Source organism: Rattus rattus, chromosome 2 (genome assembly GCF_011064425.1).
Source record: "Rattus rattus isolate New Zealand chromosome 2, Rrattus_CSIRO_v1, whole genome shotgun sequence".
Taxonomy (NCBI): Eukaryota; Metazoa; Chordata; class Mammalia; order Rodentia; family Muridae; genus Rattus; species Rattus rattus.
The window spans coordinates 138,557,067-138,575,872 of NC_046155.1; the positions used below are offsets into that span (position 1 = coordinate 138,557,067).

Below are 18,806 nucleotides of genomic sequence, written 5' to 3' on the forward strand. Positions count from 1 at the left end.
TGCATTCTCTGAAAGCAAAAGGCACACAACTGTTCTTGCAGATCACCATGCCTGCTTCCTTCCCATCTGTGGTAAAGGGCTATGTGTGTGCATGCACCTATACATGTGTTCTAAATGCTAGGGCATAATGAATTTGTTGCCCAGAAAAGGCAGGTTCTTGAAATTCCCTCACTTCACTGTTTTTTTTTAAGGGGTGGGGGGTGTTCTGTTCATATTTCTATTCTTGCCAATGCTAACAAATATATATGTATCTCTCCTGTAATCTCATCTTCCAAAGTGGACAGTGCACTGACTATGTATTTGAAAATCCATTATCTCAGCTAGGATTGGGTTCCCCCTTCTTCCCTCCCCCATTCCTCTTCCGAGATAGGATCTCCTGGCTTCCAGGATGGCTTTAAACTCTCTCTATGCACCTGAATATGGCCTTGAACTTTTGATCTTTCTTCCTCCTGCCATCACTACATGAGTGCTGGGATTACAGGTCTGTGCTTCCATGCCTGGCCTTCTGTGATGCTAGAGGTGGACACAGGGCCTCACGCATGCCAGGCAAGCATTCTACTTGCCAGGCGTGCCTTGCTACACTCTAGTCTGAGTTCTGTTTCTTCATCATGTTAGAAAGTAGTGATCCATTTAAAGAGAGACAGAGAAGAGAGTCTCAGTGCAAATGGGCGTCGTCTAACTAGCTCCAAGGTGGGGTGGAGAGCCCCAGCAGCTCAGCGGACTGTGCCCCTTTGAGAATAGGGTGAAGCATGGTCAGTGTTAGAAAATTTATCTTTGATGACTTTCTTACTTACTTGCTCTCCTCATTGAATTTGAATCTAGGATTCTGGATCTCAGAGTGGAATGGTTCATGGAACATTGAATCCTGGTCCCAAGCCCCTTGTCTCATAAGGAATGGTATTTATTCAACCATAGCTTGGTGGGTCTAATTTAGACTCAGCAGGTAATGAAAAGAAAAGGCAAAGGAGCAAAGGACGCAAACTGTATGATGCTCGGATGTGTCTGCCAGGCCCAAAGGAATCTCCCCCTAAGTCCATTGTCTGAAAAGAGAACACCGGGCCAAAACTGTATAAATGTCAGAAAGAAAGTGACAAGCATGAGGTTTAGCATGAAGTTGGAGCTTTATATTGTTGCCTAGAAAAGTAAGAGCTTGCAGTGCTTTTAAAATACTGTCCAAAGGGCCAGTAGCATGTGTCAAGGAAATGGCTGCTGCAGCTCTCCTGGCCTCCAGAAAATTAATTGCTCTCCACCTTTCCAAAGGAAATCCTCTTCTGCAGAGAGGGAAAGGCCTCCCTGCTTGGCAGAGTCTGTGCCCTGGTGCTGCCTCCAACTGGTCAGGAGAGAGGACTTTACCTGCATTCCAGGGAATGATGCAAATCCCTTGAGGCCACAGCTGGTGCCAGCACTGTGCTGTGAGAGCTCCTGGGTGACAAAAGTCAGGTGGAGGTCGGGACCTCATTGCTAGCTAGGCCATCTCCTTCCTTCTCCACCTCCTGAAGGTACCAAAGTGCAGGGAGAATTGGTAACTTGAGCCCATGATGCAACTGTGTTGAAGTCTTCAAGACACTTTTTATGTGGGCAGTGTACAAATTCTCAACCTCTTCCTCATCCACTTGGTGTTCCTTAACTTTTTAAATAGTGTTTTCCTGAGAGATGACAATTTGGCATTGCTCTGAGTTGTATCCTTTTTGATTCTGGAAACTTCCATCCATAGCCCAACAGAGCCTCAGGGCAGTTGGGCTATGGATGGGCTATCCTCACACTTAGGATAATTAGGTGGATAGACTTGCTAAGCTGTCTCTCTTCAATAAAGACCATTTCATTCCTCCTGTAAGAGCTCAGGATGAGGCCAGAGCCAATAAGAATGAGCTGACCAGCCTTCCCACTCCTGTGCCTCACGGGAGACTGGAAATGAATGAGAAGGATGGAGTCCAGTGCATGTGGGCGGAAATTAAGAGGCTACTGAACCAGCTAGGATGGTACCCAAGTGGTTCCACGTTTAGAATGCTATGGAAGTCACTTAACACCCTCCTATCATAGCGCGCCTTGCTGGGCAGTGCTGTGTTTCATGTCTTCTTAGGCTAAGCTTAATCCTCAACATGTGTTTGCTGTTGGAATGCTGGTCATGAGGAGAGCAACTCAGTGCACACATACAGCGTCCATGTGTGTTTCCTTACTTTTGCTTCCTTTGTGTACCTAAGAAAACCAGGTTTAATATATATTTAAGAGGCAGTGGGGATCCATTGTAGTCTTGTTTGCCTTGGCTGCTAAGGGAGACCTACTTTGCTGTAAGTTTATGCTCATAGCCAGCATCCCTTTTAAGCAGCTATGCAATTTTCAGAGATGATTTGGAAATGCTGAAGGCGGTTCACCGTTGCCCATGATAACTATGCTGGCCTGGAACCTACTGTTGTGCCCTCTTTTCATTCACCATTGTTATGTAATCTGGGTTTGCATGCTGCACCCCCACCCCCTGGCTGTTGGAGGTGTCAAGGCTGGGCTGTTTATGCCTTTAATCAATCATTTTTAATTTTCCACCTTTGTAAACAACTTTGAAGAGGAAATTTTCTAGTCCCCTCCACTCAGAGTTTAGGCTATCTTCTTGAGATTGACCTAAAGACCTCTAAAAAGATGATGGATGTGTTTTGGGCCAGGGCTTCTCACCCTGCAGTGTTCATAAGATCCGTTTAGCAATACTGTGAAAAGTCAGTTGTCACTCATGGGCCTGGAGCCAGCCTGAGAGTCTGTTTTTATAAGAATCAGGCTTTGCATAGTCCCTTGGACTTGGTGGTGGGCTGGCCAAGTATTTGTCAGAGCTGTTCTTCCAAAGTCGCTGTGTGGGCTGAGTCTGTAGGAACTCTCATCTTTAGAAGTATCTTCCAATCAAGACGAAGGTTTGTAAGTCTGCCCTCTGGAGAAGATGACTAGCTATAGTAGCTGGCCTCAAGGAAAGCCTCTGAACTCAGTCATCGCAGCCATTATAACCACAGGGAAGTTCAGATATGGCACACAGGTCTGCACCCAGGAACACACACATCTAATGCAGGAACCATGCCAGGTCACTACAGTTAGACTGTCTGGCAATAGGACTTGGATACCAACAGAGCATTAGAACAAAGCCTTCCTAATAAACTCTTTTGATGCCTTTCACCCAAACTCTCTCCATTCTTGACACTAATGACCACTGTTTTACTATTTGCTGTGAGATCAAAGTGAGCAAAAATGTATGACGTTTTTCTGTGTGGTTAGTAGCTTTAAGTGTTGATTTGATAGAATTTAGAATCACTAGAAAAGAAATTCTTGGTGAGAAATTTTATAGGGTAGGTTGACCTATGTGTATGTATGTGCAAGGTTGTCTTAATTGGTAAATTATGAAAGATCTAGCTCCTTGTGAGCGGCACCATTCCCTAGACAACATGAACAGTACATGAAAGGAGGAAAGGAGAAAGCTATCTGAGAGTAAGAAAGCAAGATTCCATGCATTGCATTTATTCTCTCTACTTTTGGCTATGCGTCTGATGTTTTACTCTCCTGCCTTGACTTCCCCACAATAATGGGCTTGGAACTGGAACTATAAGTAAACAAACCCTTTGTCCCCTAAGTTGCTTTTTCTCAGGATGTTCATCACAACACAGAAACAAAACTACAATTGTCTTTCTTGGGCACATTTATTTCACTTACTAGAGTGCCTTCCAGATCCATTCATATAGCCATAAACGGAAGGATGAAAGCCTGTCAGTTTACATATACTATATCCAAACTCCGTGGTTTTAAGTCTATGCATTTCTAAAATACAGTAATTTTATAATTTAAAACTAATTTAAGGTGTTTGCCATGAGTGGCTTCTCCATCAAGTCCACTCCTTTTTGGTATTTGCTGAGGTCAGCAAATGCTGCCGTTTCATGTTTTATCTCTAACAAACCCCAGAAATTATCCCAGTCATCTCACTCATCCTGACCCTTCTAATGTAAGCAAACATCTTCCTGACTTTTTTCCTGGGTGCACTTTTTTCTTACTGCATGTAATATATTTTAACATAGTCTCGCAGAACGGCCATATTCTTCCATCAGCCCCCAAGCCCAGTGAGAGCAGAGATGGTGTCCTGCTTATCTTTTTCTTCTCCCATTTAACATGTGTCTGCCTAGCATATATTAGATAGCTGTCCTAGCTAGCTTTTCCATGCTGTGATAAGTCACTCTGAAAATACAAGGCAACTTGGGAGATAAAAAGGTATGTTTCACCTTATAGGTTACAGTCTATCATGGAGGGAAGCCAGGGAGTTTGAAGCAGGAACCTGATTATTGGCTTGCTTCCTGGTTCATGTTCAGCTACCTTTCTTAAACAGCCCAGGCTCCCATGCCTAGGGATGATACTGCCCACAGTGGGCTGGGCCCTTTCTCCTCAATTAGCACTCAAGAAATTGCCCTGTAGATATGTCCATGGGTCAATCTGATGAAGGGAGTTTCTTAACTGAGGTTTCATTTGTCTCTGGTATGTCAAGTTGACAACCAAGATCACCCATCACAAAAATCATTAACCCTTTGTTGAACATGTGAGTGAGTGAAAGGATAATGACACAGAATAGGCTTTGGGCACAAGCACACCTGGAAGGTCATTCTCATGGTTGTATGTTTATTCTAGAATAGTTGTGGCAGAACACATTTCCTACAAGGTGCCTGGTTTCTTTTGCCTTGGCCTTGGTGCATAAAGCTGGCAGACAGGAAGTCTGAGATTCACCAAGTCCCCACTGCTCCTCACCCGCTAGGGTAATGCCTGCTTTTTCTCTTTGGCAGTTGCCTTCTCGGGCCTCGGTTTCACAACATTCTACCTGGCTGGCAAGCTGCACTGCTTCACGGAGAGTGGGCGGGGGAAGAGCTGGCGGCTCTGCGCAGCCATCTTGCCCTTGTACTGTGCCATGATGATCGCCCTGTCCCGCATGTGTGACTACAAGCATCACTGGCAAGGTGAGTCTCTGATCAGTCCTCACGGTGGCCTGTCCCTTCTTCCAGGGATGAATGTTGGGCATTCATTGAATTGGGAAGAACTGAGTCCCCACTGTCAGAAGCCGGACGAGATATGGTTATAAAACACAGGTCTGTTCAAGCGTGTCCTTGTATTCATCTTTCCCCTGCTGAGAAGTTCTTTCTTCTCATGTTCTCAAGAAGAGCGCTCAAGTCCTCCCAGGATGTCAGGTCTTCATTGTAGTCGCTCTGGCCTCAGATCCAAATGTGATTTCTCTGTTGGATCAGTCTTCAGTCTCAGTGCCAAGTTGGTTTTGGCTCCTTTCTCATTGCAAATCTAGTCCCCAAGGACATGTTTCTCACTACCAAAGGGTATGTACAGCCCAGGGACCCAACTTCACTAAAATTCTCAGTGGCCACTACAAGGCTGGAGTAAGGCTTACCTCTATCTCAAAGCTTGGGTAAGGCTTCCTTCTGCCTCAAGGCAGAGTAAGGCTTGACTTTGTCTCAAGCCTGAGGTAGGACTTAACATCTAACACAGCTGTGGTGAGGTTTGCAATGCTGGGACAAACCTTGTCTTTACTGCAAGGCACTCCTAAAACTTACTGTCTCAAAGCAAGGGTAAATCTTGCTTCTGTGTATCTGTCCTAGGAAAGTCCTTAAAGCCCAAATCACAAACAAGTGAGAGCTTTGTTCCTGGCATGTGACTGACCTTACCAAGCCTCTGCCAATAAACTGCAGCTCACAGTTGGCCTGGAGGAGAATCACTGGCTGTGGCAGTAGACAGGGAATAGAGACAGAAGTGACAGCCAGAGTAGGTGCAGCTTCCAGGGACAGCAGGATCAGTGGGAGGTGCTTCTCACAAAGATATCCTCGTACCACTTTAATCAGCCTCACCCACATCCCTTTCGTCCTGGACTTCTATCTTGGTGTAGGATAGCGTCTGGTGTGGTGCCCAGGGGTCTGCATGGCTGACAAGCAAGCCTGTTCTTTCTGGTCACTTCTGAGAGTCACCAGGAAAGAGCCGGTTTCTTCTGCTCCCTCCCAGCTTCTGGCCTACTCCCAGCCCTCCCGAAGCTCATGTCTTTGGAGTCAGGTATTGGAAATGGCATTTTGGAGTTAGATGATGCAGGGCGTGTGGAGGGGATACTGAATCGCAGTTTAGGTGGGGACGCCTGGTCCTCCAGTGCACCCTCAATGGAGGAGGAAAAGAAAGGAACACTGACTGAACTGTAGCTTCAGCCCTTCTTCTTTAGCTTTACCACTGACTTGAGCCAAGTTCTTGGTGTCATGAAAAACCACATTGTAAGAAGAAAAGAGGGGACCGAGTCCCTGAGTCAACAGCAGCAGGGGTGTGTCTTCCCTGCAGCGCTGGCTTTAGTAGTGTTTTTTCTGCCTCCTTTGTGCCTACGGGGTGAAGGGGTTAGGTCATTTTCCGGCGAGAACAGTACAGGACAAATGGCCTTGATTGAATTATGTCTCCTGTTACCCAGGGAACTACAGTTTCCTCTTTTGCTATAGAATAATAATACCTGAATATTTCACAAAGCACTGTGATAGACGGAGCACAAAAATGAACCCAGGTGTCATTGGTAAACACAAATGCACTGTGCTCGTCAGTATCCCCCACTGCCTCATTCACTGTCCCTGAGAAAGGATGAATGGCATTTCCTAAACAGCTGACTGGGTGGCAGATGTATCTCTGCCACACGATCTCTTCGTAAGTAAGCAATACTGACTTGCCACTCTTACTTGGCCTTCTTGGATTTGGACAGCAATGAAGAACTTCAAGGGGCCAGAGGAGCTCATGGGCAGAATGCTTGCATACCATGCATGAAGTACCGGGTCCCACCCACAGCACCACACCAATTGCGTGTGGAGGTGCACACTTAGGACTCTAGCACTAGGGAGGTGGAGGCAGGAGGACCAGAGGTTCAAGGCCAGCCTTGGTTGGCTGCACTGTGAGTGCACGTTCATCCTGAGATGTGTGAGAACCCATCCCAAAATTAAAAAAGAAAAAAAAAAAGGTTCAGAATTTATGTTCCGCCCCTCCCTTCATCTTTGTTTAATGATATTGTACGGGCAAACTAAGAGGCGAAGTGTGAACTTTTTCAATCCTCTCTGACGCTAGCTTGACTTGTTGTCATTTTCTCTGTGGCTGAGTTACATAGCCATGAGGAAAGAATGAGAAATGGTGTTTATTCAATCCTCAGTTGTTTGCGGAGACATGGAGGAGGCCTCTAAGGCTTTCAGCTTGACAAACACATAGCAGCCAGGCCAGTAGGTGGATGGTAGAGGCAGCATGCTTGATTAAGACAAATTGTTGTTTTTTCTCTGTGGTGAACTGAGCTGCCCACTGACCATTGGCGGGGACTATCAATCAAGGTGAAAATCTATATGGAACCCCAATAGGCATCAGCAAATTCTACATCCTTCCTATTATTAATGTTAGTTAGCAACATTACTATTATGGGATGGTGTGACTCCATTTCGGTGTGATTTGAGCAATGATGTCTGTATGGCAATACGACAGATTACCTCATTACATATTCATGTCTAATCAATATCCCATAATTTCACATGGCATGCTCTATTAGTTTTCATGGTTGATTTTTTGTTACTTCTACCTCCTTAGGCCACCCTAAGTAGACAAGTTTGCTTTTTTACTATATGAGGGGAATATGGGGGCATAGGCATAGATGAGGCTACACATAAAATATTCAGGGAAACTTCCCAGAAAGAGCTAGCTGGATCAATTCTAAAACTCCGTGTGACTGATGCTCCCTTTGTCTTTGTGCTAGGCTGCCTTCCAGGTCTTTTGGAAGCCGAAGAGATTCACATGTCGTGCCAGGGCAAAGCCCATGCCTGGCAACAGGGCTCACCTTTGTGATTAACCATGAACACAAAGCATTTGAACTCAGAATCTGTAGAATCCCCATTCTGGGAAAACTGATGCAGGCCAGGACAGCGCCTGCCACAAGCCAGCTTCTGCCTCTTCTCACTCTTGGGCATTTGGGGTTCCTGGCCAGGGAAGAGCCGTAGCCAGGGCTGGAAATGACATGTGCTTTGCTCCATCCCTGGTAAATTAGCACTCATGCACACTCAGACACACATGCACACGCACAGGCACATGCAAGGGCATACACACCAGGCATATGCAAAGGTATACACATACAGACACCATGCAAGTGCACGTACACACAAAAACACTCACACACATGCATAGGCACATGCATGGGCATACACACACTAGCATATACACATACAGACCCATGCAAGGGCATACACAAACACACACACAAACACACACACACACACACACACACACACACACACACACACACACACACTTCACCAGACCTCTCTTAGGCTACCAGAAGCAATCCTTTGGTTTTCTAAATAAGGGACATTAAAGGGGTTTTTAGAAGTGTACGGTTGTTCCCACCAGACACCTACCAGCCCTGGGCCAAACAAACCATGGCCCTGCTGCTCTCTGTTAAGAATACTCCATCCTAAAAGAACGTATCTCCCCTCCATCAGCTACCTGTGTGGCACGGCTGAGCTCACAGCATTCCATGCTCTTTAGGGACCTCAGAGCCCAGCTACCCATGATAAGCACTGTGTCCATGTTGGTGCTCAGGAGACTGGGAAAAGTCTGAAGCCCCATGGTGCCCCTCCACCCATGCAGAGCCCACCAGACAGGCAGAACTTTTGCCCAGCTTCCCTGAGGAAAATCGTTGTTTGCTCTGGACATCCCTAGGCATTTTGTTTCACTTTACTCCCGGATTGCTTCTCTTCTCGGCTTCCTGAGGTTTTCTGTAAACTTTTATGTTCAATGTATTTCTAGAATCCAGTTCCTCCCCCCACGCTGCAATACCCCGGGCTGTTTTACTTTGTCCCTTTGCTATAGCCAGTGAGGCTTCAGTGACCCTGTGGGGCTTGTCCATGAGTTCCTGCAGGAATCCCCCATCGATGCTCTCTCTACTCCTTCAGCATCATAGCCCACACCCTGCAGTGACCTGCAAGATGCCACCCTTCAGACGTGCCTGCTCAGGTGGCTTCTTGCTTGTCCTTGAACACCCCAGGCCCGTCTCACTAACGGGCCTTTACCCTGGCTTCTCATGTGCCTGCCATGCTTTTCTCCTTGATGTGGGCATGCAGTGGTCCTTTGCCCTCCTCCAGCCTGGTTCCACACGTCACATTGGTGGAGACTTGGCAATTTCATTTCAATTCATCACATCTGTCATATCCCGCCCTCCACACTAACTCATTTGCTACTTGTAACAACTAATTTAGTGCGTACTGACTGTTGTCTGTTCCTATCCCTAGAACAAGGGAAGAAGACAAACTCTGTGAATACTACCTACAGGCCTTATGTAGATGAATCATTTCTGTGAAGGCAGCTGTGCATGCTATGTAAATGAACAGATCTGTGTCACTGGTTGACCCATCCTACATAGGCAGGGATGCTCTTATAGCACATGCTATGTACTGATACTCATGGAGCTTCCTAGACTTGCTGGAATAAACATCTGAATACCAGATGTTTAGAATGACAGCAGTATATTGTCTTGCTATTCTGGAGGTGGGCTAGGGGCCATCAAGACAGCTTTTTCAGAAACCTGCAGGACTTTCTTGCCTCTGCCAGTTTCTCATACCCAAATTGTTCCTTGGCTTGTAGAAAGCAGAGTTCAGGCTCTGCCTCTGTCCCCCGTGACATTCTCCCTGCACCTCTTCCCATCAACTCCCTCTGACTTTCTCTACCCCAACCGTCCACTCTTTATAAGGATACCAGTCATACTGGGTTAGGATCCACCCCAATGACCTCATTAGTTACTTCTAGGAAGAACTCGCTTCCTGCTGCAAATGGAGCTAGTTGGTAGCGTGGTTACCTATATCACCCATGGGGCCCTGGGTGCTAGCTTCAGTACTGCATAAAAACTGACACACATCTCTAATCCCAGTATTCAGGAAGCAGCAGCAGGAAGATGAGAAATTCAAGGTCATCTTTGGTTCCACAGCCATGGCAGAGCCTTAAGACCAAAGAATCCTTCACAGTGCTATAAAGATTAGGAATTTGACAGAAATTGGGTCACCTCAATGAATATATGCTAAGTAACCTAATGATTTCCACTAACTTGCTCCTTTGTTTCCTGTTTTGCCTTTTTTTTTAACCAGCCTGTGAGCTCAGGCTGCCATAGAACTCTATTTTATAGTCCAGGATAGCCTCAAACTCAAGATCCTCCTGCCTCAGCCTCTTCAGTACTGGGTATACAAACATGTACATTGGCTTAACATATGCTCCTCTTTTACAAGTCATATTTATCCTTTGCATTGGTAACATCGTCCGCTGTATCAGGCAAGAGGGAAAGTTGTCTAGAGACTAAAGGAAATGCCCCAGTAGTGCATGAGACACAGGTTCATCTTAGCATACTCAAGGGGAAGACAAAGGACAAGTGGGAAGCATCTAGGAGCCCAGATGAGACAGGAGAGTTGCTATTGGGTCCAGGAGTTGTGGGCTTCAAAAGAATGAGACCACTCCACGGTGGCCCCCTGCCATTACCCTGCCCATTGCAGAGAGGGGGTTTTATATTAGACTACGTAGCCAGGACATTATTTACTTAGCTTGCTTCCTCTTGTATGATAGCGTTCTGAGCAGTGGCTTCATAGCTTACACTGTCTGTGCAAGAAGCACTTCCTGTATGGATAATGGTGGCTTCTATGACTCACTTAGATTGACTGGACCCCAAGGATCAAAAGCCAATATTTCTGGGATACAGCAGGGTGACACAGATGCTCTGGGTTTCTCTGAACTCATCTGACTCCTTTCAATACAATAAACCACACTTTCTGTAAGCTCTTACCTCTTAAAAGTAGATCTTCAAAATTGTTTTTGCATCTTAGATATTCATTCAGTCACGCCTCCTTCTGCCTGTGGGCTCAGTAAAGCAGTGTGGCCTCCATGCCTCCAGCCTACAGCTTACTAGGTAGGTTGGTCTCATATATATTCTTTTCTAAAAACTCAGTTGCAAAAGCAGAAATCTTACTAGTTAGAGAAACACCGGAAATAATAATAATTAATAATAATGATAATAATAATAATAAACCAAACATTCAAAAAGGTTAGATGCAATAGTTCCATTTTCCAGAGTTGGATTTTGCCCTACTGTCTTGGGTCATGAAGCCCAAAGCTTACAAGCTCCAAAGTCAAGTGAACTCATTGATGTTGGATATTGTCAAGGTGACAGGAATGGATGTGTTCTTCCTGGGAACCTACCAATAGATGTTAGGAAGTCTTTGACCATACTGTTATTGTATTGAAGCAGGTCAACATAGCTCAGCATATTGGTTGTTGAGGACCTGGTGAGGCAATTTCCTGTCCTTTGACCTCACAAGATGAGGATTAGTTCGAGTGCATTTTAAACAATTCACACAATTCATTTCTCAGGTTGCTGGATTCAAAGTCACAGTTTCTGGTTCCATTGGAAGCCATCTGGTGTTGGTTTCCTCCCTCTGCTTTTATAGAGAAAAGCTCAATTGAGCTCTGATTTAGCACTGTAAAGCTCTCCCCTTTGAAGTGCACAGTGCAGTGGGTTCTGTCTGCATATTCAGAATAGTGCAGCCATCATAAACATACTAGCCATCACCCTCCTCTGCTCCTGGCAACAGATAGACTTTCTATCTTGGGCTTTGCCTGTTTTAGGTACCATGGAATTATGGCCATTTGTGACTGGTGGTGTTGACAGTTAAGTGTGTTTTGTAGATGTTGTTCAGTGTATCTGTTTGCCAAACATTTACAAATTAGAAACTATTGAGTTTTTAGGCAATAGACCTGAGCTTGCTGCCTATGCACCTAGATGCCATCTACTGGGCAGACAGACTTGGAAATTGGTACCAAACAGGATGGAAAGCATGAGGCACAGATGATACCCTAGAGGAGAAGTGGGACTGTGGTCAATGCTGAGGGCTCACTGGAGCTGTGAGAAATGTTCTTCATGCCCTCCAGGTGGGTGATCTTAAGTCCTATAACCCTTTTTATTAGATGGCCCCCTGTGATGGTTTGTATATGCTTGGCCCAGGGGTAGCACTATTAGAAGCTGTGGCCCTGTTTGAGTAGGGGTGACCTTTTTGGAGTAGGCATGTCACTGTGGGTGTGGGTTTCAAGACCCTCATCCTAGCTGCCTGGGAGTCAGTATTCTGCTAGTAGCCTTCAGATGAAGATGTAGAACTCTCAGCTCCTCCTGCACCATGCCTGCCTGAATGCTGCCATGTTCCTCCTTTGATGATAACGGACTGAACCCCTGATCCTGTAAGCTAGCCCCAATTAAATGTTGTCCTTAGAAGAGTTGCCTTGGTCATGGTGTCTGTTCACAGCAGTAAAACCCTAACTAAGACAACCCCACCATACATTTCTCAGTCTGACAAGTCCCTTTATTCCACTTTTGGCAGCTATATGCATTTCCTTCCTTTTCCTAGAAAACCACAGGTACCCTTCTTGCTCCTACTTCCCCTAGATAATGTTTGCTCATTCTTAGGTCTCAATCTTTGGGTCATACCCTCAGCATAACTCTGTGTTCCAGGTTAGCCCAGGCCACACTGCTGAACCAGCTCTCAGGCCCCCATCATTCATGGTGCTTATCACAGCTGCAGCTTACTGCTAAGCCTTCATTCCACAGTCTCTGTCTTGACCCCTAGGGCTGTAAACTCTGGGTGGCAGGCTCTCCTATGCTTCATTAGGCCTGAGGTCAGAAATCTGACTCCAACGCCTAACACCTGATACACATATAATAAACATACATGTTGAAAGATTAACATCAATGCTAATTAAGGAGACAACAGCATGTGGGTGCCAGGGACATGGAGAGCCATTCATTTCCTTTTTGAGTCTTTCAGGAGCATGCTACCACACCTGGGGGAAAGTCAGTCCTAAGAGGCTTTTTCTTCCAGTGAAGACCTGCATGTTCCTTGCCTGATATCTGTCAACAGGTTGTGAGTGTGAGTTAATTAAAACAGCAGTAGTTACTTGAGCCCTTGATGACAAGCTCCCCAGAAAGGAAGATTTTTTTTTGTTCACACCTTGGCAATAAACACATCTCTGAGGGACTGTGGCTTAGAGAAGACTCCACCTTGCCTCTGCTGTTTCCCACACCCTCAGGCCTCTCACTTGTTCCATCCAATAGGAACTAGCTTGGCATCACCAGTTCCTTACAAGCTGCTACATCAGTGAGCCCAGGAAGCATATACCTGGAATTGCTAGATGGCTTCAGTCAATGACCCTTCTCTTGAGATGCTGGGCCATAGAGGAGCCAGACGCTGTCATTTGTAGACTTAGCTCTTTGGTCCGTTTGATAGTCAATGGCTCAAATGCAGGTTAGGTTTTGTGGTTTATTTTAGATGCTCATAAAAATAACACCCGGTAGGAATGTTCCCTGAGCTTGGACAAGATAATAAAGCGATGTAATAGCTCAGTGCCAAGACCTTGAACTAGAAAAGTTTCTAACATTTTATGGACTGTTATTCAGAGATTATATGAAGAAACACTTCATTCAAGCTGCTGCTTCATTCCACAATGCTACCTGTGCCTTGAAGCCCTGTTCAAGAATTCATAGTATACGCTGCTTTATAGGTTCTTGGGTGACACATGTTTTCCAAGTTTATTTAAAATGTTACAAAGAGCTGGAGAGATGGCTCAGTGGGTAAGGCTCCTGGTGCCAAGTCTGACAGTTAAGTTTGTTCTCTAGGATACACATGACGGAAGGAAAGAAACAAATCCTGCAATTTTCCCTCTTTCACACACACACACACACACACACACACACACACACACACACACACACACTTAATCTTTTGTTTAAAAAAATACTTCATTTAAAAGTAAAATAAAGTGCTATAAAAACATGGCTGTGTTCCTAAGCTTACAAATAACTGTTGGCTCACTGGGTAGGAAGAAAGACGGTGAAGAATCAAGGAACCCCTCAGAAGTTCTGGAATAAGATATGAGAAGAGCAGGGTGGGGATAGCTGCTTTTAGGTCCTGTTGTGACATGCCCTGTGGCATCGACTTTAGCAACGGTAGCAGAAATTATTGTCACGGCCAATGAGGAGAATACTGGGACTTCATCTCCATCTGAGATAAGGAAGCCAAGGCTCAGGAAGGTGAAGTGACTCATCCTGGCAGGGGCTGCAGTGTCTCAGAGATTCTACCTCAGGGATATCCTTGAATCAGGGCGAGGGTAGCGAATAAGTGCATAGCCATGTCCAGGTGCACCCACTAGGCCCTGGGCATGGATGGGGACCGGCTAGTCCCTGACGCCCATTGCTTAGTTCCACTAGCATCTCTCAGTCCACCACTTTCCATCCTGACAGCTGTTCGCCAGGGCCAAACAGACCCTTGTATGTGTTGCTGGCCTTTACATCAGACTGCAGGAAGCCCCCTCCGTTCATTTGTAGCATCTGAAGCGGTGACCATTCCTCAGCATCTTGCATTGTCCACTTAGAATCACTTGTTTTTAAGTTATTCTTTCACACTCAGGAGGCCAACAAAGACTCTTTAGGGCCATGTGCTTTCCTTACTCAGCTATAACCAACAGGGTGACAGAGGACCACAGGGTCCAGGGGCTCACTCACCTAAGGATACACAGAGCAACAGTCCGATCTAACCTTACTGTGCATTCACCTCCCTCAACAATCTTAATTCTGCTCTGAGCAGCAAGAGGCTGGCCAAGTATTGAGGGGTCAGCAATGCACAAGACACACACAGCCCTTGTCCCCATCGAGTTCTGAGACTAGTGTTAGCCATCTACCATGGTAAAGTTTACCATTATTCAGCACTCAAATGGTGAGCTGGGGAGCCGGGGAAGCTAGGGTGCGTACCTAGGCTTCATTGTACAAGGATAATAAGTTAGGTGTTGAACTATGAAAAGGAATTGAACAGGAGAGGAATGAGAAGGATCCTCTTCTGAGCTCAGGATGGAAACTGCTTCTACACAGCCAAGAAAGAAGCAGATACAGGTAGAGATTGTGAGTGAAGGAGACATGGCTGGAGTAGGTGGCAGAGGCACAGGAGCAGCTCTGAGTGACACAGGGCCTTCTCGGTTCTTTGGCAGCAGTGGCAGTCACAGTGAGCAGAAGAGCAGTTCCATCCTTGCACATGAAGGAGGTTCACCGGCTATTGTGTCCGGACTCCATACTCGGATCATCAGAACAGCAACTAATCACCACATGCCCTCGACGTCCATGCTTTGTCTTAGAAATTTCTAGAATACAAGCACTCTCATGCTTGGTGTTTTTCATATTTTATGTTATAGATCAATAAAATTCCATGTACTAATTTATTTGGAAGAACTTAAAAGTATATGTTACAGAAGACTGTGTTTGCCTACTAGCCTACTATAAATACTGATAGTAGCAGTGGTTGGCTCTATAGAGGATAGTGATTTTTGTGCCCATCCTTAAAATTTTTGACAGGGTCAGGAAATGCACTAGCTCAGCAGATGAAGGCGCTTGCTGCCAAGCCTGATGACCTCAGTTTGATCCTCAGATCTCACATAGAGGAAAGGAGAAAACCTACTTCTGAAAGTTGTTCTCTAACACACAGCAACTGTAGTGTGCATGTATACACATGCGCACGTGTACATTTCTGTACTAAATACATTTTAAAAATGGGAAAAGAATTTTTATATTATGATAGATCAAGGTAGAGTCTAGATGCTTAAGAAGACCAGCAATGGCTGGTAGCACACAAACTCACACAGCTACATGGAGAGGTTCATTTTCTGGAAAGATACAAGGCTTTGACAACAACTCAATATGGTCTTTTAGTAAGTAAGAGGCAATTAGCTTGACTTAAGCTGAGGTGACTACAGTGTCTGGCTTCCCGAGAAGTGTGGAAGCAGTGATTCCTTGTCTGACCCAAAGTGGACATAGCCTTTATCTCACAGGCCTGTTGCATCCTGAAGGCCAGGACCTCAGAAAGTCACATAGTTATCAAGTATAGAATGAACTTGTCAGGGTTTACATGGCCCCTAGACCAGTATAGGCTGTAGACTCAGGGCAATAGTATCCTAGTCTGCTTTATCTGTCAACTAAATATAGCCTAGAGTCACCTGAAAGGGTGCCTGCAATTAAAGCATGTCCCAGTTCATATTGACCTATATTCATGTACATGTAGGGAATATCTTGATTGTTAATTGAGGTAGAAGGCCCTAGCCCACTCTGGGTGACACCATTCCCTAGGCAGATAATCTGGGTTGTATAAAAAGAGATGGCCAAAAATAGGTCTTCAAGCAATGATCCTCTATGTTTCTGCTTCATGTTCCTTCTGTGATGATAAACTGAAACTATAAGCTGAAGTAAGCCTTTTTTTTCCTCTCCTAAGTTGCTTTCGGTCATGGTATTTGTTAAGTGTGCTATGAGCAGCAAGATGTTGGCCTGTTCTATTCACAGCAGTGGAATTTAACTGGAATGCTGGGGGAAATGGAGGTGCTTCCAATGGCCTGTAGGTAGTGTGCACAGTTCCACAAGCTAACCAGAATGTAGGTGGAACCCTGACAGGGTAACAGCTGAGCAGGGCAGTGACTGGGCCTGAGTTTCAGATTTCTTTTATTGTGGGAGGTCTCACTGTGTCAGCATGTTTTGGCAGAAATAATCTGTAGAGACAGTTTGGGTGTGCACCGCACACACTGAGGGCTGATGGGTAGGCCGTCTTTATGGGGTCTCTATTGAGTAGATGAGGGCCATGTTTGAGGCCCGTCTTTGCCTGCAGGGGAGTTGTGTTGCTTCATCTGTTCTGCACCACCATCACCTCATCTTGGAGATACCCACAGCTCATTGGAGGGATCGGGCTCCTTTTTACAGACCTCTGAAGAGTTTGCCACACCTCAAAAACTGTTAAAGGTTTATTTACCACAGGCCTCTGAGGGTTTATTTCATCCCAGAGAAACCACTTATGGTGAGGCAGTGACCAGAACACCTGTTAGGGTTTCGTGGCTCACTAGAAAGATCAAAAGACTCCGGTAAGACTGGCCTAGGAAAAATAAATGTCAGCCTCGCTGAGGTGTTCAGATGTGAGAGAGATGGCTAGGGTTCTTCTTCCAGAGTTCAGTTACCCTGAAAAAATCTAGAATACCAGTCTGACCTCATGCAATGCTCAGGTATGAGTTAAAGAAGTGTGTGTGTTGGAGGGGTGTAGAGTCAAGTCCTTGATTTTTCAAAAATTATGTGGGGGGGGAGTGTAGGGAGTGAGGCACACATTTGTTCTTTCCATCTGTCTTTATGTAGGTGCTGGGGAATAGAACTCAGGCCATCAGGCCTCTCAAGAGTTGTTTTGCCTGCTGAGCCATTTCACTAGTCTAGATCCTTGGGTTTTAGCATTTAAATGCTAGAAATGATGGCAATTTGCACCCCCAGCTTGCTCTTTTCCCTTTGGTCTTCCAGGAAAGTGGGTTGGGGGGTGGGTTGGAGAGACTGAAAGCAATCCAACATCTTGGGCAACTGAAAAAAGAACTTTATGGGAACTCTGGGCTGACCACATGAAGGAATAATAACCATTTTCCCACTTCCTCTCTCCTGACTAGATTCTTTTGTTGGAGGAGTGATTGGCCTCATTTTTGCCTATATTTGCTACAGACAGCATTACCCTCCTCTGGCCAACACAGCATGCCACAAACCGTATGTCAGCCTCCGAGTGCCCACCTCACTGAAGAAGGAGGAGAGGCCTACAGCCGACAGTGCACCCAGCTTGCCCCTGGAGGGGATCACCGAGGGCCCCGTATGACGGGTGTCTAAGGAAGAGTGGACGCTGAGCCCCTGGCTCATTCTTCTACCCTGATGTCATAACACAGTAGAACGGATTTCCTGTCATGTGATCCTCTCATCAGTTACTCCGAAGTCCCCTCAGCTTCCGTTTTGTGGATGGCGTTCTTGCCACTCTCTATGTCTCCTTTCAACACTTTGACTTTGTAAAGTTGGGACACCAGGACCAGTCTCTGAGAGACCCATGCACAAGGAAGGAGGATCCAAGGGCGGAGTGGGCATGCTTGCTCATGCCGTGATTCCTTTACCTGAGGTGTTTGCTGTAGCACCCACCCTCCTGTGTTCATGTTGTGAAACATAATAAAGTCCCACCTAGAAGGCTTGGTGTTGGCCATCAATCAGCAAAAGTTATCAGGTGTCGTGATGTGTTTTAGGTGAGGTCCAAAATAGTCTCTGTCACTGGGTCATTCTAGGCTTGGAAGCAAGTTGGCTGCCTGTGTGGGGAGGTTGCCTCAGGTTCTAGGTGCAAAACTGTCGCCACCTTGAAGTGGAGGTTGGGGAGCCATTTCTAGATGTAATTCTGCCCTTGCAACGAATGCACAGAGGACCAAGTGAACTGTCTCTCAGGAGAGTAAGTCAGCTCTGTGGTTTCCCTTGTGGGATCGAGTAGGGGAACAGTGGAAATACAAACTGACAGTGAGGTGTCTTACCCTTCTGAGAGGTGCATGTTGCACAGCTCTGTTCTAAGGGGTCTTTGATGGCAACGTAACCTGGTTGCAGGCCCTGGGAGAAGGAGGAAAGGAAAAAGAGCTGCTCTCTCTACTGGGCTCTTCTCGTTGTTGACTACAGCCGGTTAACACTGATGTTTTCCAGGCTGAGCTCCCAGCCGGTGTGGTCTTTTCAAAGCTGAGAGCAGTCCCTTCACTCTGCTCCAGATTTCCAGATTGCTGGGCTTGGTTGCTGTGCAAAGTGCTACGTCTTTGATGTCATATTCTGGCAGCTAATGTGACAGACTGCACTTTGAGAGACTCGTGTGTCTAAATCATCAGCTGAGCAGGTTTGAGATCAGCAGTCCAGGGAGAGGCATCACAAC

At 45.9% G+C, this 18,806-nt stretch overlaps 1 protein-coding gene across 2 annotated transcripts in view; it reads left to right on the plus strand.

Annotated features, from left to right (window-relative positions):
* Positions 1-18,096, plus strand: part of Plpp4 (phospholipid phosphatase 4) — a 78,981-nt gene extending 60,885 nt beyond the window's left edge. Inside the window, exons 5-6 of one of the 2 annotated variants that reach the window (XM_032893482.1) lie at positions 4,794-4,964; positions 17,536-18,096. In XM_032893482.1, coding sequence (XP_032749373.1) covers positions 4,794-4,964; positions 17,536-17,735 — 371 coding nt within the window. In that variant the 3' untranslated portion in view covers positions 17,736-18,096. The remainder of the gene's footprint in view (positions 1-4,793; positions 4,965-17,535) is intronic. The other variant, XM_032893483.1, reaches the window with a different exon arrangement.
* Positions 18,097-18,806: the final 710 nt, after the last annotated feature.